The sequence below is a fragment of the Echiichthys vipera genome, assembly GCF_963691815.1.
Source record: "Echiichthys vipera genome assembly, chromosome: 13".
NCBI lineage: Eukaryota > Metazoa > Chordata > Actinopteri > Perciformes > Trachinidae > Echiichthys > Echiichthys vipera.
In genome coordinates, this window is record NC_139838.1 from 24,888,983 (window position 1) to 24,912,801 (window position 23,819).

The following is a 23,819-nucleotide window of genomic DNA, read 5'->3' on the forward strand; positions in this document are numbered from 1 at the left end:
AAGTGAGTTAAAAACAACTGTGTTTCTGTTGAACAGCTGATGGATTAAAGTTGAGGAAGTTGTGGTTGAAATAAACCTAAAGCTGCTTAGAAACATATGTATTTTATTGTATAATTAATAAAATAACCAGCCACATTAAAGTATGTTGTAGCTGTTGTGGGTTTCAGTGCTAACTAAGCTAAAACGTACAGACCTCATACATGTTTCAGGCGGGTCATCCGGTGGCGTGCTGACGTTTTTTGCAGGAATGTGTGTGATTTGCGGGGTCTGCACCGGGGAGGGCGACGGGAAGTCAGGCCGCCTCCCATTCGGTATAAAACCCTCTGTCCGGCCGTTGTCTTCCTCTTTCTGTTACCTGGCTAGGGGCAGCAGCTTTGGCCGTGAAAACCGAGAAACACCGGTAAGTCCAACTTTGATTCGTACGGAGAGGCGGTTTTTAACGTTCATTGAGAACCAACGGTTAGTTTTTTCAACCGTCCAACGGCTGAGATTTAAACTTTAAAATAACGGTTATGTTACGTCACACAAACCTGTGGCTTAATTAGTAAGACTTACCGGCTCGTTTGAAAAAACTTGCCGTTACTTGCCCACTGTTTACCCGCTAAATGACAGTCTTTTGTGCGCTTGTGTGTGTAAGATTATATTTATAAGCTTGTAACAAAGGAGGTTCGTGAGGGAGGAGAGGATGTGGAGGGTGAAAGGAACAAAGAGATGAGATGTGAGGATGCTGTAATGGCGTTTCTTCATCCCTCCTCCATTAAACAACTGGACTTATTACCGAGTAACAGGTGTTGGGCGGCGGGACAAGATAGCCCCTGAGTATATTGGCAGACTTTGTAACTTTAAACGACGTGGCCCAGAGAGTAACACGTGTCTCGTCTGGCTTATGGCCGAGTGAGGCCTAGTAGCAGTGGCCACCGCCTACAAACGGCTCAAATCCAGGAGCCGTTAGTTACGGTTGAAAACGTTAAGCGGTTTTAACTGACGTTTAATCGAGCTGTGATTTGAAAATGGCAGTTTAAAAACACTAACGTTTGTCAGAATGTTAATGTTAAGCCGGGCCCAGGTTGTCATGGTTGCGTTAACGTGTCGCCCTGGGGTCAAATGTTAACGGTGAATACATGATGAGCGACTTAATAAACGGTTCTAACGGTCGGGTCTTTTTTTACATTTTTCTTTCGTGGCAGAAACTACAACAATGGGAAAGGAAAAGATCCACATCAACATCGTGGTCATCGGCCATGTCGACTCCGGCAAGTCCACTTCCACCGGTCACTTGATCTACAAGTGCGGAGGCATCGACAAGAGGACCATCGAGAAGTTCGAGAAGGAAGCCGCCGAGGTGAGCAGTTTGTGCTTTTTGTGGCTCTTTTTATCTTTATGACCGTTACATTCAAGAGCCAAGATGGCGGCGCCAGCGTGCCCACTCTGCCCGGTCTGAGAATGTAGTCAGCGTGTGCGCGCACGTAGGGGTGGGGCTTAACGCCAGCAGCGTTGATGGTGACTGTGCACTTTATTCAGCAGAGGCCTCAGGCTGAAGACTAACACTTAAAAAACAATATTTTACAGATTAAATCCATGTCAAAGATAACGTGTTTAAGTGTATTATCGGTGTCAACATGTTTAAGTGTATAATCAGTGTCTAAAGTTTGTTAAATTACAGGATCAGGAAGTTGTTGAATATTTCAAAATTTGTCCACTACAATAAAAATTGAGCGTAAAAAATCTGTACAAAGTACATACAGAAACTTCTTAAAGCTATTATTTTGTATTGCATTTTTATATTGTAGCCCGTAGGGCCACTTTCCTATATCAGATGGTGAAAAATGGTTAAAATCTGACTTATTCTCTGATTATCCATCCACAGATGGGCAAGGGCTCCTTCAAGTACGCCTGGGTGCTGGACAAACTGAAGGCAGAGCGTGAGCGTGGTATCACCATCGACATTGCTCTGTGGAAGTTTGAGACCGCCAGGTACTACGTGACCATCATTGATGCCCCTGGACACAGAGATTTCATCAAGAACATGATCACTGGTACCTCTCAGGTAAGTTATTCTGTAAATACACAGCAAATCTAGGTCTAAGTCACATCTTGTATTAGTGTATTTAAAAACCTGTACTTGTAATGTTTTCAGGCTGACTGCGCCGTGCTTATCGTTGCTGCTGGTGTTGGTGAGTTTGAGGCCGGTATCTCCAAGAACGGTCAGACCCGTGAGCACGCCCTGTTGGCCTTCACCCTCGGTGTGAAGCAGCTTATCGTTGGAGTCAACAAGATGGACTCCACCGAGCCCCCTTACAGCCAGGCCCGTTATGAGGAAATCACCAAGGAAGTTAGCACCTACATCAAGAAGATCGGCTACAACCCCGCCACTGTTGCCTTTGTCCCCATCTCTGGGTGGCACGGAGACAACATGCTGGAGGCCAGTGAAAAGGTGAGATGAGTAAAGAATACTTGGTGCTGCTGAGCTTGTTGACATGGCGTGGGCGTGGACTAACTTCTTACTTAATTCTGTCTGTAGATGGGCTGGTTCAAGGGATGGAAGGTCGAGCGCAAGGAGGGTAATGCCAATGGAACCACCCTGCTGGAGGCTCTTGATGCCATCGTGCCCCCCTCCCGCCCCACAGACAAGCCCCTCCGTCTGCCCCTGCAGGACGTTTACAAAATCGGCGGTAAATATGAATAATTACTTAACGGTATAAATAACATCTTCTCAACTCTGGTTACCTTGAGTACTCAACCCAGTTATTTTTCTCAGGTATTGGAACAGTACCCGTCGGTCGTGTTGAGACTGGTATCCTGAAGCCCGGCATGGTCGTTACCTTTGCCCCCGCCAACTTGACCACTGAGGTTAAGTCTGTGGAGATGCACCACGAGTCTCTGCCCGAGGCTGTGCCCGGTGACAACGTCGGCTTCAACATCAAGAACGTGTCCGTCAAGGAAATCCGTCGTGGATACGTAGCTGGAGACAGCAAGAACGACCCACCCAAGGGAGCTGACAACTTCAACGCCCAGGTTGGTATTTTAGACTTTAACAGCTTTGAGGAAAATGAACAGAATATCTTCCAGCCTTGGGTCAAGAAAATTTGATAGAGTTCTAATTAAAAATGTTTCCACAGGTCATCATCCTGAACCACCCTGGCCAGATCAACGCCGGTTACGCACCTGTGCTGGATTGCCACACAGCTCACATCGCCTGCAAGTTCAGCGAGCTCATCGAGAAGATCGACCGTCGTTCTGGCAAGAAGCTTGAGGACCAGCCCAAGTTCGTCAAGTCGGGAGACGCCGCCATTGTCAAACTGATCCCACAGAAGCCCATGGTTGTGGAGCCCTTCTCCAGCTACCCACCCCTTGGTATGCATTTGAAAGCTTGCTGTATAAAGCTCAACTTAGAAATGCTCACAATTCAACTTTGCGATGATCAGGAGCACAAATGCAGTCGCTAATTTCTTTTCCCTCTTCTATTCCAGGTCGCTTTGCCGTGCGTGACATGAGGCAGACAGTGGCTGTCGGTGTCATCAAGGCCGTTGAGACCAAGGAAGTTAGCGGAAAGACAACCAAGGCCGCAGAGAAGGCCCAGAAGAAGAAATGAATGGTCGTGCAGGACATCCAGCAACAAGAGGTGTGCCGGCAGCAGCGGGCCACTTCCCCTCTGTCTTGCCCTCACCCTGCATCATCCTCTCTGTGGCAGAGCACTCTACTCAAGGACTGGCTTATGCTGATTAAAACCCATCGCAAAAGTTTTCGCAGGAAAAAAGAACTACGTGGCATTGTCCCTTACCTGAATCACATGACGGTGCCTCTTCTCAGTTAAGTTTAAGTTGGAAACGTTGATAAAATGCCACAAATTTAATTGGAAAGAAAGCTGCTGGTAACTAATAATAAAATAAATGTCTTTGAAAAAATTGAAATTGGCTTGTCTGTCCTTCACTGTGTTGCAGTTTAGTTATGGCTGTCACAGGCGAGCCTCTGTGTGTTGCAGCTGTTTTTGACCATGCTATCTGTGTCCTGTGATGCACTTGTCGACCAATCGTCGCAATAGAAATTACACCAGCCCAGCCAATAGCTCGTCTCACTTTGGTCTGACAGCAACCAGAGCATGCACAGCCCTCCCTCTCTCCTGGATCGGTATAAAAACTCTGCACTGATCACATACTGTCCTTTTTTCCCTCCGCTCTAAATCGACGTCGTTTTAGTTGCCGGGCACAGGTTGGTAAAATATCTTTTTATCCGACTCCTATCATCTAGAAATGCATGTTCGTGCTCAGGAGATGGGGTAGTATTCAGGGAGGGCAGGGAATTTAGACTCGTGTTATCCAGTGTCAGGAAAAATGGGGAGATCAGGTGTAACCAGGCCCTCCTGTGACTTTCTTTTTTCATTCTAGTGGGTAACATGTTATAAAAGGTAAACATGCCAGCTCACCTTGAATTTCTTATCCATATCTTGCATATCATGTGCAGACCTATTCAGCTCGTCTTAATGATGCTTCCATACACCGACATTTTAAAAAAACAACACCAAATATACGCAGATTGGGAACCTTGAGTCATAAATTGCTGTTTTTCTTTCTGCCAGTCATGGTCGTCCTTTATATCTGCCGTCGTGAACGCGCATCCAATGCTGTAGTTATCGGGGGCGCGCTTTCATCAGACAGTAACATGGCGGCTCTGCGCTCCCGGCGCAACATGGAGGCCGGTGTAGAGCACATGGCGCGCGTGACTCACCGTCAGTCGCTTTTCCGGTTACGTGCACGAGTACCGAACATGGCAGTTACCGGTAGCGTTAGGTTGAATTAACTAAACCCGTAGTTATGTCGCTCTTACGCCCGTTAAGCGTCATTAACGTACCAACGGACACCAAGTTGTGTTCGGGGTTAATGTCAACTGTCATTAACGGTAAGCTAACGGTCGCTAACTGGCAATGCCGCAGTTGTGACCGAGGTGAATCACAAGACATTTGTGACGCCATTGTAGTTTGTTTTTCACCAAATATGTGTCAAATTTAACTCTGACCTCATTTAGACATTAAAAGTTTAAATATTTAATGTACATCACTTTATGGTGTTCATAATTAGATTTACGTCACAGCTGGGTCATAACTATGGAGGACTAAACATGACTTTAGTCTCAATAAATAAATACAGAAATAAAATACCTTTAATACATGTATATATAAAATAATACTTCACATTTATTTCTACATTTTTGTTCACCTACATTTGATTTTATATTTGTGACCATATGTAAATGAGGTTGGAGGTCCCATATATACTTATTTATTGAGACTTAAGTCGTGTTTAGTCTAAACTATTTTAAACCTGAAATATTTCACTTTTAATTTTGATGTTTTACTAGTGCTTTTACTTTTGCTAGCATTACTAGTGATACTTCTAAATTCAGAAATAAAAACATATTAAAATATAAAAAAAAACCTAACCAAATAAATAAAAATAAAAACAGTTGGTGTCTGCTGCGAAACTAAGGGAGTTAATGTGAAATGCTTAAATAATGAAATAGTTTTTGCTAATTTGTTATTGAGTTTTACGTTTTCAATAGTGGTCAAATATTATTTAAAATATGCAGAAATATTCATTTTAAAGTCACAACTGTGAAGTTATGTCGCTTTTAATCCCGTTAAGCGTCATTAGCGTAGCAACGGACACCACGTTATGTTCGGTCATTAACGGCAAACTAACGGTCATTAACGTTAGCTAACGGTCATTAACGTTAGCTAACTGGCAATTACACATTTGTGACGGAGATGAATCAGACGTTTTCACCGTATAACGGTATTATCGGTTGTAAATCTGTGTTAAATTGATGTCTTTGTGCTGTACTGAGCTCATTTAGACATTAAAAGTTTAAATATTTAATGTAGTCAACATCACTTCACAGTATTGATGTTTGATTAACGTCACCAAACGTCACAGCTGCGTCATCACTATGGAAACTAAACAGGACTCAAGTCTCAATAAATAAATACAAAAATAAATGAACATTTAAATACAAAAAATAAATACATTCATGTATTTTAAAAATTTGTTTCAGCATTTAATTATGTATTTATTGACGACTTAAAACCTGAAATATTTATTGTATTTAATTTTTTAATGTTTATTTTATTTTGTAGAAATAACAAAAATTAAAATAAAAATATCATGTCGTGAATAAATACATGATTAAATGGAAAAAATACATAAATGCATGAATAAATACACAAATAAAACATTCACCTACATGTATTTATTTATATGTCTGTGTCCATGTGTTAATGATGTTGAATGGCCAATATATTCATGCATTTATGTATTTTTTTCATTTATTTCAGTATTTAATTATGTATTTATGTATTTATTTATTGACGACTTAAAACCTGAATTATTTAACTGAATTTAATTTTTTTATGTTTATTTTATTTTGAAAATATTCAGTATAAACATACATGTTCAAGAGCTATACATAATGTATTAAATGTAGAAATAACATACATTAAAATGTACAAAAAAATGAAAAACATAGAAAGAAGAAAAAATGGTTAAAATAAAAAATGACTAAAAAAATGATTTAAAGTCGTCAATAAATAAATACATAATTAAATGCTGAAATAAATCTAAAAAAAATACATAAATGCATGAATCAATTGGCCCTCCAACACCATTAACACATGAACACAAATACATTTAATAAATTCATATTTAATAATTATTCATATATATTTAATATATTATTAAAACATATTAAATGTGTTATTTTTGAATTTGATGTGCTTAAAAATCTGCATAAATATTCCACATTAAAGTTTATAACGGCTCCGCCATGTTGTTTAAACCCAGTTCATCGAAATGGGAAAGGAAAAGATCCACATCAACATCGTGGTCATCGGCCATGTCGACTCCGGCAAGTCCACCACCACCGGTCACCTGATCTACAAGTGCGGAGGCATCGACAAGAGGACCATCGAGAAGTTCGAGAAGGAAGCCGCTGAGGTGGGTTGTCATGGAAACACCAGCCTGTTTAAGTCATCAATGACTAAAAACACACACACACACACCGTGGGACACAAGTGTGACGGAGGCCGCACCTCATCCGTGGACGTGCGGGTGTAGTGGAGGAAACGGCTCCCTCAGATTATACGGTTTAAACTGCCACCTACTGTTTAAAGACACGTACTGTCTTTATAATGCAACTTATACAGAAAAATGCCCAAAACACAACGTTTAACCTGCATTTAGTGGTGAAAGAAATACTCTTTTATATGTAATACACTTTTACTTAAGGTAAAGTAGTGACACCACACTGTAGAATACTCTTTATATAATACGTTTTAACTTAAGGTAAAGTAGTGACACCACTGTAGAAATACTCTTTATATAATACACTTTAACTTAAGGTAAAGTAGTGACACCACTGTAGAAATACTCTTTATATAATACACTTTAACTTAAGGTAAAGTAGTGACACCACTGTAGAAATACTCTTTATATAATACGCTTTAACTTAAGGTAAAGTAGTGACACCACTGTAGAAATACTCTTTATATAATACACTTTAACTTAAGGTAAAGTAGTGACACCACTGTAGAAATACTCTTTTTATAATACGCTTTAACTTAAGGTAAAGTAGTGACACCACACTGTAGAAATACTCTTTTTATATAACTTATAACTATATTTAACTTAAGGTGAAGTAGTGACACCACACTGTAGAAATACTCTTTTATATAATACGCAGTTCTCCCGACTCGATACTTAATTAAATATCAGAAAAGGTTGAAATCTAAATGAAAGATTAGAGAAAAGTATTTAGACTGAACTGAAACAAATCACACATTAAAGTTTATTATGTATAAACACTGATTTGTTTAAATAGGTTTGAAACACAATAATAACAGTTAAATATTACATATGCAGTCTAGCAAAGTGAATTGTTTTCCAGCTTTTAACAAATAAAATATATGTATTTTATTTAAAAACTGCAACAAATTGTGTTCGAATTCTTATTTTTTTTAAATTATTCTTTGATTTTATGAACTGAATTAGGAAACTTTACATCATATTTTTGGCAAAGACGCAGATAAACATTAATGTTTTTAGCAGTTTGTCGTATTTTGTTGAATAAAAAAGAGGCTCAAACATGTTTTTGTGCCAAAATATATAAAAAATACTGATATTAACCGATTTAATAACTGTATTTAAGGGAAATTTGAGTTTTCTCTGGTCACAGTTTTCTGTCTTTAGACTTTGAAGAGACATGATATTATTTAATTTAATACAAATCTTTTGTCCCATTTTATTTCCTGTTTTAACGACGACAGATGGGCAAGGGCTCCTTCAAGTACGCCTGGGTGCTGGACAAACTGAAGGCCGAGCGTGAGCGTGGTATCACCATCGACATCGCTCTGTGGAAGTTTGAGACCGCCAAGTACTACGTGACCATCATCGACGCCCCTGGACACAGAGACTTCATCAAGAACATGATCACCGGCACCTCTCAGGTAAAAGCTCACCTTTAGATCTTTTATCTACTGAGTTATCGCTTTATTCTTTATGTTTAAATATGTTTGTTCTGCTAATTCTCCCTGTTCAGGCTGACTGCGCCGTGCTCATCGTGGCTGCTGGTGTTGGCGAGTTCGAGGCTGGTATCTCCAAGAACGGTCAGACCCGTGAGCACGCCCTGCTCGCCTACACTCTGGGTGTGAAGCAGCTCATCGTCGGAGTGAACAAGATGGACTCCACCGAGCCCCCGTACAGCCAGAAGCGCTTTGAGGAAATCACCAAGGAAGTGAGCACCTACATCAAGAAGATCGGCTACAACCCCGCCACTGTCGCCTTTGTCCCCATCTCTGGGTGGCACGGAGACAACATGCTGGAGGCCAGTGACAAGGTGAGACGCTCGGTACACGGCTACACCTGTCAACACACCAGACACCTCCACTCACATCTAAGGGCGCACTCACACAGTGTCCACCCGTACAGTTCCCAAACAGGTTCCAGGGCTAAAGTCTAGTTCGTTTGACCAGTGTGAGCTCCTAGGAGCGGCACGTTTGCCGTCTAAAGCCCGTTTGGGAGAGGTGGGCTTTTGTAAAGCCCGTTTGCACATGTACGAGCACGAGCATGACCACGTGTACGAGCACGAGGCCTACGGCGGTTCTGACGTCATTCTATGTGCGCCTGTTCGGACATAGAAAGACAGACGGACGGACACACGGTTTCAAAACACACAAAAATATCCTAGTTCCTGTGGACGGCCACTAATAAGTCTGGAAATTTAGAAATAGAAAATGTGTAGGAACGCTGTATAAAGTATATTTACACATACACTCACGGCCGCTTTATTAGGTGCACCTGTCCAACTGCTCGCAAATTTCTAATCAGCCAATCACACGGCAGCAGCTCAGTGCATTCAGGCATGTAGACGTGGTGAAGACGATCTGCTGCAGTTCAAACCGAGCATCAGAACGGGGAAGAACGGTGATTTAAGTGACTTTGAACGTGGCGTGGTTGTTGGTGCCAGACGGGAGCTCTGAGTGTTTTAGAAACTGCTGATCTGCTGGGATTTTCACGTACAACCATCTCTAGGGTTTTTACAGAGAATGGTCCCAAAAAGAGAAAAGATCCAGTGAGCGGCAGTTCTGTGGGGGCAAATGTTGATGCCAGAGGTCAGAGGAGAACGGACAGACTGGTTGGAGCTGATAGAAAGGCAACAGTAACTCAAATATCCACTTGTTACAACAGAGGAATGCAGGAGAGCATCTGTGAACACACAACACCACCTACTTTCTACAGAGAGGGAACAGCAGCAGAAGACCACACTGACACTTTATTAAGCACCAGGTGTGCCTAATAAAGAGGCCACTGAGCGTATATACCTACATATATCAGTCAAACTTCCTTTTATCTTTTCACAACAGCACCCTCTTGTGGACAAAACACAACATTACTCTTACGATCTGATCAAATCTTGAAACTGAGGTTTTCAAAATAGTAAAAATGGATTCTGAAACTGGATAAAATCATCCAGTTTTGGTTTTGATATGGATCAAACCTTTAGTATGTGTTGTTAAAAACTCTTTAGTGAGAATGGGATACCTTGGATCCCATAAATTGGGATTATTCAAAGTTAAATACGAATACAATTAACAAACTTCTGGAAGATACAGACAGATTAAACAAGTATAAAGTCAAAATTCGGACTAGAATCTCGACTGTGGTGAGGGGGTTTCATGTGGTTTTGACTTTATACTTGTTTAATAATATGCAAATGCCTGTTTTCTGTGAGATGAGCCAGTGGCGGTCGTCACAAAGCTTCTAAAGGCGCTCTCAGTTTGTCTTCACGGGTGTGGTCAAAAGGTAAGCTGTTGTGGGGTACTTTGAACGTCCTGTCTGTCTCTAATAGAGGAATATCTTATCTTATACCAGATGAGCTGGTTCAAGGGCTGGAAGATCGAGCGTAAGGAGGGCGGTGCTTCTGGCGTCACCCTGCTGGAGGCTCTGGATTCCATCCTGCCTCCCTCCCGCCCCACGGACAAGCCCCTGCGTCTGCCTCTGCAGGACGTCTACAAAATTGGCGGTAAGGATTGTCAGGACATGTCGCCTCTCAACACCTCACCTCAAGGGAAATGAAGCTACGTAATGTCAGCGGAAAGTTCTCTCTACAAACTTTCAGACACGCACTGTTACTTAGTGGGATTCAACTTGTCGGCCTCGGGTCTGAACAAGTCTCTTTTATGCAAAACTCGCAACGACAATCCCCTGAGTTCACAACGTATCACCTCCAACACACCGCACTTCTAAATATAATGTGTAATTACCACCTTTCACACAAAGACATGAAAGAAAGTTCACTAAACCATGAAACACTGAGACCGAGCAGAGAATCTTCAGGTAAAATCAGCAAATATGTTTCTTTCTCTTCACAGTTCAAAGAAGAAACAACAAAATAAACCAACCAGCACTCTTGTTTGTGTAAGTGAGCAAATAGGAATTAAAGTCCCGACTGGTTGTCAGACTTTATAAAATACGAAACACAATTCTGAATGAAATTTGATGAGAAATTGAATCGTAGTCTTACTGTAAAATGCAGAATGAGCCTCCCCTTTGTCCACAATGATCACAAATTACGGCTCTGAGGGCAAACAAAGCCTTTAAAGCATCGCTGGTGCAGCCTGTGACGGAGCAGAAGTCACTCCTCTCCCTTCGTATCTCAACTTTCTTTCTTTTCCAGTGTTGCGACCACTCCCACCAGAGCATCAGAGTAACTGAATATCATGCGAGCATTGAGGCTCCGTAACTGTTTTTGTGTCTGAATGAAGCCGTAACGAACTTTTATATCCAAAAAAAAAGTGTGCGAATGACAAAAAAACTTTACATTAAGAGAAACATGAAGCCTGAAGTTTCACATATTTAACATTTAAAGAGATTAACCCATTAAAACAAAACACATGGCTGGGAACCAACACTTTAACTTCTGAGTCTACGCTAAATAGAAATAAACTTCAAACACAGCCATAAAATATCAAAATCACACAGAGAATGACAGAGTTGAGTTGCTCACCTGCAAGCCTGAAAGTTGCACCAACGACATTAACAGCAGTTTGAAATTTGAGACTTCGATCTGGTCGTCACACCCTTGTTTCTGCTGAAGGGCGTTCTGGGAGTAGATCTGGACCCGCAGGTTAAGACAAGCCCATCACAAAGGGGCAACTGGAAAGACCGGATAGAGTGAGTGTCCACGTACACGAAGTCTGCAGGGAAACAGACGAGATGTTTGTGTTAATACTCCTACAAGCCTTCATTAATGTCCGTCTGACTGGTCAATCTTTACTCTTTGTGCCATTTTGCTTCCATACACATTTACTATTTAACAATATCTTTATGGGAATTTCATTTTTTTATAAAAGCGAATGCAAGAAACAACTAACAGCAGAGAAGTGTGTAAATGGTACAGAAGGAACACTAAACACACCTGCTCCATACAACCGTACCAACAAGATGACACACAAACATGGCGGTCAGGGGGCCTCCCCAATGTAGACACATCATTCTGACTTTTGGACTATTCATTCAATTTTAGATCTTATTTTTTTATACCCACATACATGTCTGAACTGAGTAGGAGCTGCCTTTAATCTCACTGTATTGTGTCTAGTGACAATAAAAGGGTCCACCGAAGATACAGTAACGTAGAGTCCAGAGGACACTGGGTCATGTAACAACGCACCCTCCTTCTCCTGCCCATAACTCGATTTTTTTAGAAGAAGAAGAAGAAAAATAATTACTTTATTAATCCCTCAAGGGGAAATTCAATTTTTTCACTGTTATTATTCAGGTTACACACACACTGGCCCGAAATACACACACATGCACAGACAGGACCTATACATGCAATTAATGGAGAGATGTTAGAGCGAGGGGGCTGCCAATGGATCGGCGCCCCGAGCAGTTGGGGGTACGGTGCCTTGCTCAACAGCACCTCTGCAGTGCCCAGGAGATGAACTTGGCCTAAGAGGGTCAGAAGATAATTATGAGTATTTTGATTGGTATCCAGAACATTTGTCAGAGGGGATCTCCTCTTCCCCGCATGTTTGGGAGTGAATGGGCGAAAGCGCTTCCGGGCCGGGGACAGCGACACAAACAGGCGAGAGCTGCAGCACTAAGCCCACGTCTCACCGCCAAAGAGGCCGCTAGAAACAACCTGTCTTAGGGTGCACTCACACTGTCCATCCGTACCGTGCCCAAGCACGTTTTACGGCTAAAGTCTAGTTCGTTTGACCAGTGTGAGTGCAACCGCACCACGCCTTGCTGCGGTACGCTTGCCGGCCACGGTCCGTTTGGGAGAGGTGGGCTTTTGTAAAGCATGTTTGCACATGTATGAGCATGAGGCCTACGGCGGTTCTGACGTCATTTTATGTGCGCCTGTTGGGACATAGAAAAAAGAAGGAGGGACCATGCGTGGACATTTAAAAAAATGGCGGCGAAAGGTTCACGTTGGTGTGATGCGGAGGTGGAGTGTTTACTGCAGATTTGGTCGATGAAAAGATTCAAAAACAGTCGACAAGACGCACAAAAACTCCGAGGTCTACGGAAAGATTTGTGAACAAAGAGACGCATCGCGATGACGTCAATCAATGCGTGTGACGTGTTACGGTGGATAACGTATGGACAGTAAGAAGCATTTGCCGAGGCAAAAAACAGGTTTAATTTTGCCTCCTGCTCTCAGGTATTGGAACTGTACCCGTCGGCCGCGTTGAGACCGGGGTCCTCAAGCCCGGTATGGTCGTCACCTTTGCTCCCCCCAACCTGACCACTGAGGTGAAGTCCGTGGAGATGCACCACGAGACGCTGACTGAAGCTCTCCCCGGCGACAACGTCGGCTTCAACATCAAGAACGTGTCCGTCAAGGAAATCCGCCGTGGAAACGTGGCCGGTGACAGCAAGAACGACCCACCTATGGCGGCTGACAACTTCAACGCCCAGGTGAGTCTCAGGAAAAGGAAGGAGTGTTTGTGTTTACAGAATAAACAGTGACCTACAGAGCAAAGACTCTCTGACGCTATATTGACGCTGGCAAACTCCATTTCAACCAGGTCTGGTCCGAGACCAGGTCTGCAATGTTACGAGGCGCTCTGTATCTGTTCTAACTTTTGACTTTTCAGGCTTTTTTTGTAGCTGGAAATATAATTTGTTACGTCTAAAAATATGAATGAGGACGGAGATAATGAGGTATTTACCACAGCTGCATTTCTAGTAGTGATGAAAAAGGGAAAATAAAGTTTTATTTCTCTGATTCACTGCTCTGTGCTTATATTGACGCTGGTTTTTGCCCGTCTCCGGTCACTCAGCTGCTGTAGGATTGGCAAACTCCATTTCACCCAGTGCCAGCCTACAGTAGCTGCACCCAACAACAATCAACCCTGGAAACCCATAAACACCAAACGCTATTGGCTCCTACAATGTAAACAGAACGTGACAGAAAGTCAAACCTGTCAAAAGAATTTAGACTAAATATATATATTTTAGGGAAGAGCAATACTTTCATTCTGTACCCCTCAAAACGCCCCGTGGGTGTATTATTATTCTTAAAAATATAACCTTTAATGAAAATATAGTAGCGTGGATGTAGCCTCAGTGGTATCCAGCACCAGTCTGTCCACATCCTCACGTGTTGCTCCTTTGACTTCCCTCCATGTCGCGCCCATGCAGGTCATCATCCTGAACCACCCCGGTCAGATCTCCCAGGGTTACGCCCCCGTGCTGGACTGCCACACCGCTCACATCGCCTGCAAGTTCAGCGAGCTCAAGGAGAAGATCGACCGCCGTTCTGGCAAGAAGCTCGAGGATAACCCCAAGGCCCTCAAGTCTGGAGACGCCGCCATCATCACCATGGTGCCTGGAAAACCCATGTGTGTTGAGAGCTTCTCCCAGTATCCCCCACTGGGTGAGTGACGCCCCAATCCGTGTTGGTCTTTACATTTTAGCATTTCATATAACAACTATAATATATTATAACAAAGAATATTGTTTTACATTACACACATTGACCCCATGTCTAAATCAGCCCAGCGTTGTTTTCTGCGTTACATGTTCAGTGAAAGAGGTTTTTACCGAACACGCAGGGTTCGTACGGGTGCTTGAAATCCTGTAAAATGCTTGAGTTTTAATTGACAAAGTACTCGAAAATGCATGAAAGTGTATCCGCATTTCTTTCACGACAAAAAGCTATAGAACATAAATGTTATTTCCTATACTCCTGTTATTACAAAACACAATTTTAGTTGTTTATAGCGTAAAACATGTCTTTTAACGTGATTATAAAAAAGTGAAATGATCATTTTTAATATCTATGTAAGTATATGTAGAATTATGTTATTTACCAGAGCTGCAAGGTGCTGGAAAAGCTTGACAATAGACCTGGAAAGTTCTTGACTTTGACATTTGGAACAGGTGTACGAACCCTGAACATGTAGTCAGAGTATAAGCCGACACATCTGTGACAGACCAGCACACATTCTTTACGTCTCTGACGTATCGACGACCTTCAGATTTCCTAAAACGATTTAGATTTTAGTACATTTCTGCTGCCACTCAGCTCCAGAGCTAATGACAGACTTACTATATAATTTATAATATGATATGAAACCTTTCTACTCTTATTTTTGTGCTTAGTTACTTAATTAAAAGTATTTTATGTGCCCTTTATTCACAGTAAAGACTCATGTCTAAGGCATCTCACTGTGCAATTAATAATAATTTACTCTTACACACCTGGACACTTATCTTTTCTTTTCTGTGCAGTAACTTTATCCACCACTTAAGTTCAATAATTTAATCTTTAATCTCTTTAATCATAAATAGTTTATCTTGTATTTCCTCTACATTTAAATGATCTGATTTAATTTTCCGTGAATTTGATTTTACCTGTATTCTTAAATCTACCTCATATATATTTAACTAAGAGTTTATTGTTTACTGTTTACTTTATGTATTTAAGAGTTTATTGTTTACTGTTTACTTTATGTATTTAACAGTTTATTGTTTACTGTTTACTTTATGTATTTATTAAGAGTTTATTAGTCATCTTATACTGTATTTTTTTATACCCTCCTCATGTTTTTGTACGCTGCTGGACGTTCAGTTCGTCCCAAAGGATCAATGAAGAGAAGTCTATCTCTTCAGCTGCTCATTGACTCCGTTTCTGTCCTTTTCTTTATCCACTTCCTCCCCTCAGGTCGCTTCGCTGTGCGTGACATGAGGCAGACCGTGGCCGTCGGTGTCATCAAGTCCGTCGACAAGAAAATCGCCTCCGGTGGAAAGGTCACCAAGTCTGCGCAGAAGGCCGACAAGAAGAAATGAATTTTCCTGCGGGACGTCCGACAAAGAGTCACGTCTCAGCAGCAGCGGCCCGACACTTCCCTTCTTCTTCTTCTTCCCTGCCACCCGGCGCCGTCTTCTCCGAGGCAGAGCTCTCTACTCAAGGACTGGCTTATGCTGATTAGGACCCATCGGAAAAGTTTCCGCAGGAAAGGAAGGCCAGTGTCTTTTTAGGGGAAACTATGATCATGATTACGTTGAAACCAAAACAATAAAAATCTTAAACATTGCCAAATGAAGATGCTTGAGGGTGTGTTTTACTCTTTGAACGTATTGATTACGACAGCGTTCCTCCTCGAGTTTCACACATGAACAGCAGAGCAGCGTGACAATGAGGTCAAACTCAGCGCCACGGGGCCTTTTCTTATGTTTTCTGTTGGTAAAAGAGACGTTATGTGTAAAACAAGAAGCAGGCAAGCTGGGTTTGAGAGACACCACGTACAAAAGATGAGGGAGGTTTTAAGGTGTGCCCTGTAAAGCACAAGGAACAAGAACAGACTTGCAGAACTAGTTGGCCTAGTATGTGCTTGCAGGCAAAAGCAACATAGGCCACAATTATTTGTGAAAAAGCTTTTCGGGAGGAGGAGATTAGAGGAAGGCGTTGTTCTGGACTCCTTTTTAAGGAAACAGCACCCAGTGATCGTCCCAGACAAAGCCGGAGACGACAGGTATCCACCGCCGCCATTTAGCCTCTCAACCAGGTGAGTTAAAATGCAGGAATATATTTTAAAAATCACATAAAAAACACTTTATTTTATTATTATAAACTGATTATTCAAGAAATCCAAATAAAATAGCACCAAAAACATTAGTTATATGAACTAAGACTTTAAGTGGGGCTCTGGATGCTGATGTAATGGTTTGGATGACATCTTTAGAGGGTGAAATATCAGTAAAGGTTATACTTTTTAATACCATGTAATGCTTTTTAGTACTATGTATTGGTTTCTAATGGTTTCCATTGAATGGTGAATTACTTTATATTAATATGTAATTATTTCTAATGGTTTACATTAATTTCAGTTATTAATGACTTTAAAACTTTACACAAAACACATAATCAGTTCATTAAACGTGGTGCATTGTTATAGATCAAAGTAGCCAAACAGAAAGTAGTTTAAATGTGTTTTTATGTTGAGGGCCTTCTGTCGGCTAAAGGCTAATGAGTAGGCCTACCTAGCTTAATACTTTTTTTTTGTAAATTATATATGTTACCTTTCAAAAAGTAACACTAAACCATATAGTAACAACGCTGTTATAGTGTGGTATTTGTAGTTTTATGCAGGATAAAGTTATTTGATGAGACTGCCTCATTTGCTTGACTGGATGAGATTCTGCACGTGCTTAGCAGCCGGCAAGCTAACGTTCGCTAAGTGACGTCACCCAGCGAACGTTAGCTGATTTTTGAATAACCGTTGGAGTCTTAACGGTCGTTTCGCTGGGCTGACCTTCATTTTGTCGACGCATTTAAACCGGAAACAGTTCAATTTAAAGTCAAAATAACGGCTCCGCCATGTTGTTTGAACCCAGTACATCGAAATGGGAAAGGAAAAGACCCACATCAACATCGTGGTCATCGGCCATGTCGACTCCGGCAAGTCCACCACCACCGGTCACCTGATCTACAAGTGCGGAGGAATCGACAAGAGGACCATCGAGAAGTTCGAGAAGGAAGCCTCTGAGGTGGGTTTCTGTAAAACATCAAAATAATAATGTATATTTATTAAGTTATTAGCTAATATTCACACCACGTGACACACAATGAAGCCACGAAGGCACATATTACGTCACACACAGGTGAGGGGAAGGGTGTGGCGGATGTAGCGGCTCCTTCCGTTGCTTAGTTACAACTGCCATCTACTGTCGAAATATAAGTACTACTTTCTGTGGTGAGGTGACCAGATTTATGAGACATGTTTGGTTCAGAGGCGTAAAAACCGCCCAAAAATGACCATTATTAAGTCAGTTTGATATAAAGCATTAATTTGATATTCAGAATAAAAAGCTATTATGCATTTAAACCATTTTATTGCATTGTGTTCGACGTAAAGTTTTTTTTCCCTCATGTATCACAAGGCTTGTTTTTGAATAATGTATTTTCATGTATTTTTACAAAACTTAAATCTATTATGCGTCCTTATCTTTTGACCTAGGGATGTCAAACCACTTTTGCAACATAAAGACTAATATTCCTCATGTATCACAAGGCTTGTTTTTGAATAATATATATATATATATATATTATGATTTTTTTTTTATGATTTTTGACATAATGTCAAACCAGAAACAGGGGACGTCGGGTTTCCGTAATCTGTGACAACACACACAATACCTTTTATTTTATTTTATTTTATTCAAAATGGTTGTGCAAGTAATTTTTCATGCAAAATATTTTCTTTTTTTCATAATAACAATATGATAATAATAAAGTAACATGATAGTAATATAATATGATAATATTTTTACCTCCAATAATCATAATGTTTAGGATCGTTTGTTGGACAAAACAAACTTTGGGCTCTGGGTTATTTTGATGCTATTTCTCATTATTTTCATTGTATTTACGAGGCAAGTTTGTTTGTATGGCACAATTCAACAACAAGGGAATTCAAAGTGCTTTACATAAAAGTTTTGGAAAGAAACACGTATAAAATTACATTTGAAAAATTAACCACATTAAAGAATGTAATGTAAGTAACTTATATATATATATATAAATAGTAAATACTAAAATACATTTAGAAGAGAAAACACAAAAGGCCATCTCTCTACATGAAACCCTGGGAAAATGCTTAGGCACACTAGTAAAAAAGGGGCCCTGACATAAATGTTTTTATTTTAAAACTGGCTTTATTAAACTTTAATAACAGATGACTGTTCCTGCTCTATTTGTGCTGATTTAACGACGGCAGATGGTATTTACCTATTTAAAAACTGTATTTAAGGGAAATTTGAGTTTTCTCAGGTCACAGTTTTCTGTTTTTACACCATGAAGAGACGTGATATTATTTAATTTAATACAAATCTTTTGTCCCGGTTTATTTCTACCGTTGTTTTAACGACGACAGATGGGCAAGGGCTCCTTCAAGTACGCCTGGGTGCTGGACAAACTGAAGGCCGAGCGTGAGCGCGGTATAACCATCGACATCGCTCTGTGGAAGTTTGAGACCGCCAAGTACTACGTGACCATCATCGACGCCCCTGGACACAGAGACTTCATCAAGAACATGATCACCGGCACCTCTCAGGTAAAAAGCTCACCTTTAAATCTGCTCTTTCATGACTTCTCACGTCCAGGTTTGTATATTTTAACATTACGGGTGCAATGAGAAATGATCCACAGTCCAATATTACTGTATGCAGAGGGGAAACATTGATACATGTCGTCATCTGTAAGATCCGCCTTTGTTTTGACATTTCCGCTTTATATTAATGCGTAATTACTCAACCTAAGAGATGATGCTGGTTGGCAACCGCTTTTAAAAGTTAGTGTTAGGGTAGAAGTGTAAGAATGCAATGACTGTATCTTCTTATATTCCCATACAGCATTGTGATCCCAGAAAATAAGTTTATTGTATTATTTAAAGTTAAGTTAAAATAAACATGCAGACGTTTAGATGGCTTGGGCATGTACAGTCTAATCTAAGATCTATCCCTATTAATTATTATTATATTGTCTGCTTCCTTTGAGAAGTCACAGCATTTTCATTTTAATTATGTTCAGCGTCAATTTAATCCCTCATTTGTTTTCAGCCTGCGCTCCTAAAGGAGAACCACAGAGGAAAGATGATGTTATTGCAAAGAGTGACGCGTTCATGTTCAGAAAAGCGCACACACACAGAGCAAAAACACTGCATCGGCTTGAACGAAACACGCAGATATGTAGAAGTAAAGAAACTGTTTCCCTGTTCAGGCTGACTGCGCCGTGCTCATCGTTGCTGCCGGTGTTGGCGAGTTCGAGGCCGGTATCTCCAAGAACGGTCAGACCCGTGAGCACGCCCTGCTCGCCTTCACCCTCGGTGTGAAGCAGCTCATCATTGGAGTCAACAAGATGGACTCCACCGCTCCCCCTTACAGCCAGGCCCGTTTCGACGAGATCCAGAAGGAAGTGACCACCTTCATCAAGAAGATCGGCTACAACCCTTCAGCTGTCGCCTTCGTCCCCATCTCTGGTTGGCACGGCGACAACATGCTGGAGCCCAGTGAGAACGTGAGGGACTTTTCCACCTGTGTTAACATGATGACTGAGAACTTGAATGAATACTCACTTTGAACCCTGTCTGTCTGTAGATGGGCTGGTTCAAGGGATGGAAGATCGACCGTAAGGAGGGAGCTGCCAATGGAACCACGCTGTTTGAGGCTCTCGATGCCATCCTGCCCCCAAAACGCCCCACCGAAAAGCCCCTCCGCCTGCCCCTGCAGGACGTTTACAAGATCGGCGGTAAGTCGTGTCAGATGCTGTAACCGCACCTTGTGTTTCAGATCAGAATCAGAATCAGAAATACTTTAATAATTGTTTTCGTTACAAACTCCAGCCATACAAACAACAATATTATACAGATAACATATATTTGTAAAAACAGACTATGAAACGGTCTCTATATACATAACTACTTATATGTAAAACTACAAAAGTAACAATTTCATCACATTAAAGCACAATACCTCGTATTACTTCATTCATATTTCTGCTACAATCCAGAACATGGAAATATCAAAATCCAACCGAACGGCACTGAAAGGCATTGAAAGTTGCACAAATAACAGTTAAACCAAGAACATCAAACAACTTCAATACTCTAGACTTTCCAAAATGTTAAAGTCCCACCTGCGGCGTCTGTAGGCTAATCTCCAGTCCAATGCGATGCTTATTGGCTCGTCTGTCTTATAACCGAGAAACAACAGTTTGACGTCACGATGCCGATGAAGGATTCTACGCAAGTGTGGAACTAAAAGCCTCACGTTGTGGTAACATTTGTCTCGTGTTTGGTTCTAGTTCTCTTGTTTGGGCTGTGACCTAAACCATTTCCACGTCCTTCAGTTCTACAGTTATAGTTCACACTCCTGTGTCCGTCACAGCGTTTTAGAGTCAAGGACTTTAATTTGAAGGTAACTGAAGCGTGTACTAGAAACTTTCCTCCTGCTCACTCAGGTATTGGAACCGTCCCCGTCGGCCGGTGTGAGACCGGTATCCTGAAGCCCGGCATGATCGTCACCTTTGCTCCTGGGAACTTGACCACTGAGGTGAAGTCTGTGGAGATGCACCACGAGTCTCTGACCGAAGCTCTCCCCGGCGACAACGTCGGCTTCAACGTCAAGAACGTGTCAATCAAGGATATCCGTCGTGGAAACGTGGCCGGCGACAGCAAGAACGACCCACCCAAGGGATGTGCCTCCTTTAACGCCCAGGTTGGTATTTTAAACTTGAACAGCTTGAAGAAAAAAGTACATTTTTTGAGTTTTTTTTTAGTACTAATTAAAAAATGTGTCCACAGGTCATAATCCTGAACCACCCCGGCCAGATCAACGCCGGTTACGCACCCGTGCTGGATTGCCACACAGCTCACATCGCCTGCAAGTTCAGCGAGCTCATCGAGAAGGTCGACCGTCGTTCTGGCAAGAAGCTTGAGGATAACCCCAAATTTGTCAAGTCTGGAGACGCCGCCATCATCAAACTGATCCCCACTAAGCCCATGGTTGTGGAGGCCTTCGCTGAATATGCTCCACTGGGTGAGTAAAGGCTTTTTCTTCTTCTTCTACTGAATCTGTAGGTTACATTTAAGAGAATGGGCGAGACATCAACTCAAATCACACACGCTCATCAACTGAGTTTTAGTGTTCGACTGTTTACGGGCACATCCCAGAGCAGCTAAATAAATACTCTGAAAATGTGTTTCCGTGTCTCGTTTAGTGCAACAACCCTAAATTTGAAAAGAGGCAAACACCAAAACGAATGAACGTAAAAACCTTTAAGTGCGTTTTAGACGTTTTCATGACGCTTTTCTGATGCGACTCTTCAAAATACGCATTAAGAGACTTTTAAAGAAGCACCGTCGACTGACTGCTGCTGCTCCGAGGTCCGAGTCAGTTTTCATCACCTGTTGTCAGGCAGCTTTAAGCCCAGGTGCTGAAGGTTGTGTTGAGACGTATCCTGACGCTCTTGTTCATTGTAGACCTGCCTGTTGTTTAATTATTATCAGTGACTGCGGAGACACACTGACCAATTGGCAGCATCGCCTTTATTCATCTTGACTGATTTTTAAATACATAAAATGAGCACAAAATGTTGTTACGACTTGTTTTCTTCAATTGCATCTTTTGAGCCTCTCACGAACGATCCACTTCCTCCTCCCAGGTCGCTTTGCTGTACGCGACATGAAGCAGACTGTGGCCGTCGGCGTCGTGAAGAGTACAGAAAAGGTCACCGGCGCCGCAAAGGTCACCAAGTCTGCACAGAAGGTGACGGGGAAGAAATGAATTCTCATGCAGGATGTGGAACAAAAGGTCCCGGCTCCGCTGCCAGCGTCTCTTCATCCCAACGCTGTCTTCTGGCGTTTGATGATGAAAAACCACCGGAAAAGTTTCCGCAGGAAAGGAAGGCCCGTGCCTTTTAGAGGAAACTATTTCTAAGAATTAGGTTTAAAGGAAAATAATAAAAATCTAAAACATGACATATGACAACGTTTCTTCTCTTGTTTCACAACGTTTGAATATCTCACATCCTTTCTTGGGTTTTCCCCGGGTCCAGGGGCCGAGGACACAACAAGTCCCAAACAATGGTTCGGTTGAATACTAAGAAAAAGGTTTTATTTACAAAAACAGTTAAAGTGACAACAATAGATAATGAAATATATAAGCTGAGCTACAGGCTTCAGGGTGGACTGAGGCCAAAATGACAAACAAACAAAAGGTTCCTGTCTGAGAAACAATGAACCTTACCGAACCAAACTTAAGAAGAAACAAATGACACAAGATTTAACTCCCTAACTAAATAAACAGGAAAAAACATGTTTACAAAAGTGACAGTCCGACCCTACTACTCAAAGAAACTGAAACTACTCAAAAGGACGACAAAGCTGAGCTGAAGTGCCTGTTGGGGGATAAGGAGGATGAGGGAGTAGCATCCAGCTGCAGATGCCTGTTGCCATCAGACGTCGGCCATCTTGGCTCTTTCTTTATAAACCCGGTAGTTTTCAGCATGCAGCCAATCAGGAGCCAGGGCCTGACACCTGTCTACCATTCACTGCACGGCTATGGCACACACATATTTGCATCAATGATTGGAAGCAGAAAAAACACACAGGGCACACACACGCACACACACACACACACAAACACACACAGCACATTGGCTAAAAAATGACTGCAGTCGTAACACTTGTCATTTTGTTTTATGGAACGATCAGAAACTTCACAAATCCCGAACATGGAGACTCTTCTTACACATTTAATTTAAAGTATCTCATCTCATCTTCAGCCTCTTATCCGGGGTCGGGTCTCGGGCAGTAGCTTTAGCAGGGGACCCCGAACTTCCCTTTCCCGGGCCACATTAACCAGCTCTAACTGGGGGATCCTGAGGCGTTCCCAGGCCAGTGTGGAGATCTAATCTCTCCACCTGGTCCTGGATCTTTGCTCAAAAGATCCATTTAATTCATTTTGTAATTATAGCTGCAGTATATTCACACAGAACATACAAAAAGGTATTGTTTTGTGTTCCCTATCATCCAAGTTTGTGATTTTAAACGCAGGTAACCAATGGTCTGACCGTTACCGTGGGTTACCTGTGTATAAGCTGCTCCTATAGGTCCAAACAACAGCCTCCTGATCCAGAATATCACCTTTAAGGCGAGGGGGTGCATTCACTGCAGGGGTGCTGAATACGACACAACACCGGTCCTGGTTTACGTAACGGGAGAATTCAAAAGGTACAAAAGTATGTGGCTCTGCAAC

At 41.8% G+C, this 23,819-nt stretch overlaps 3 protein-coding genes across 3 annotated transcripts; all 3 read left to right on the top strand.

The window, feature by feature from the left end:
* Positions 1-267: 267 nt before the first annotated feature.
* Positions 268-3,911, top strand: LOC310955681 (elongation factor 1-alpha). Its single transcript, XM_083925652.1, has 8 exons — positions 268-400; positions 1,188-1,342; positions 1,868-2,047; positions 2,138-2,434; positions 2,522-2,672; positions 2,759-3,015; positions 3,120-3,354; positions 3,471-3,911. Exons 2-8 carry the CDS (start codon positions 1,199-1,201, stop codon positions 3,590-3,592), a joined length of 1,386 nt encoding a protein of 461 aa, XP_083781778.1. The 5' UTR covers positions 268-400; positions 1,188-1,198; the 3' UTR covers positions 3,593-3,911.
* A 156-nt stretch (positions 3,912-4,067) lies between these two features.
* Positions 4,068-16,108, top strand: LOC310955680 (elongation factor 1-alpha). Its single transcript, XM_083925651.1, has 8 exons — positions 4,068-4,209; positions 6,834-6,986; positions 8,315-8,494; positions 8,587-8,883; positions 10,419-10,569; positions 13,219-13,475; positions 14,202-14,436; positions 15,727-16,108. The coding sequence occupies exons 2-8, from the start codon at positions 6,843-6,845 to the stop codon at positions 15,849-15,851; spliced, it is 1,389 nt and encodes a 462-aa protein (XP_083781777.1). The 5' UTR covers positions 4,068-4,209; positions 6,834-6,842; the 3' UTR covers positions 15,852-16,108.
* Positions 16,109-16,452: 344 nt separating this feature from the next.
* LOC310955730 (elongation factor 1-alpha-like) lies at positions 16,453-22,540 on the top strand. The gene is made up of 8 exons (XM_083925729.1): positions 16,453-16,570; positions 17,400-17,552; positions 18,938-19,117; positions 19,783-20,079; positions 20,160-20,310; positions 21,022-21,278; positions 21,365-21,599; positions 22,225-22,540. The coding sequence occupies exons 2-8, from the start codon at positions 17,409-17,411 to the stop codon at positions 22,344-22,346; spliced, it is 1,386 nt and encodes a 461-aa protein (XP_083781855.1). The 5' UTR covers positions 16,453-16,570; positions 17,400-17,408; the 3' UTR covers positions 22,347-22,540.
* The last annotated feature ends 1,279 nt before the right edge of the window (positions 22,541-23,819 follow it).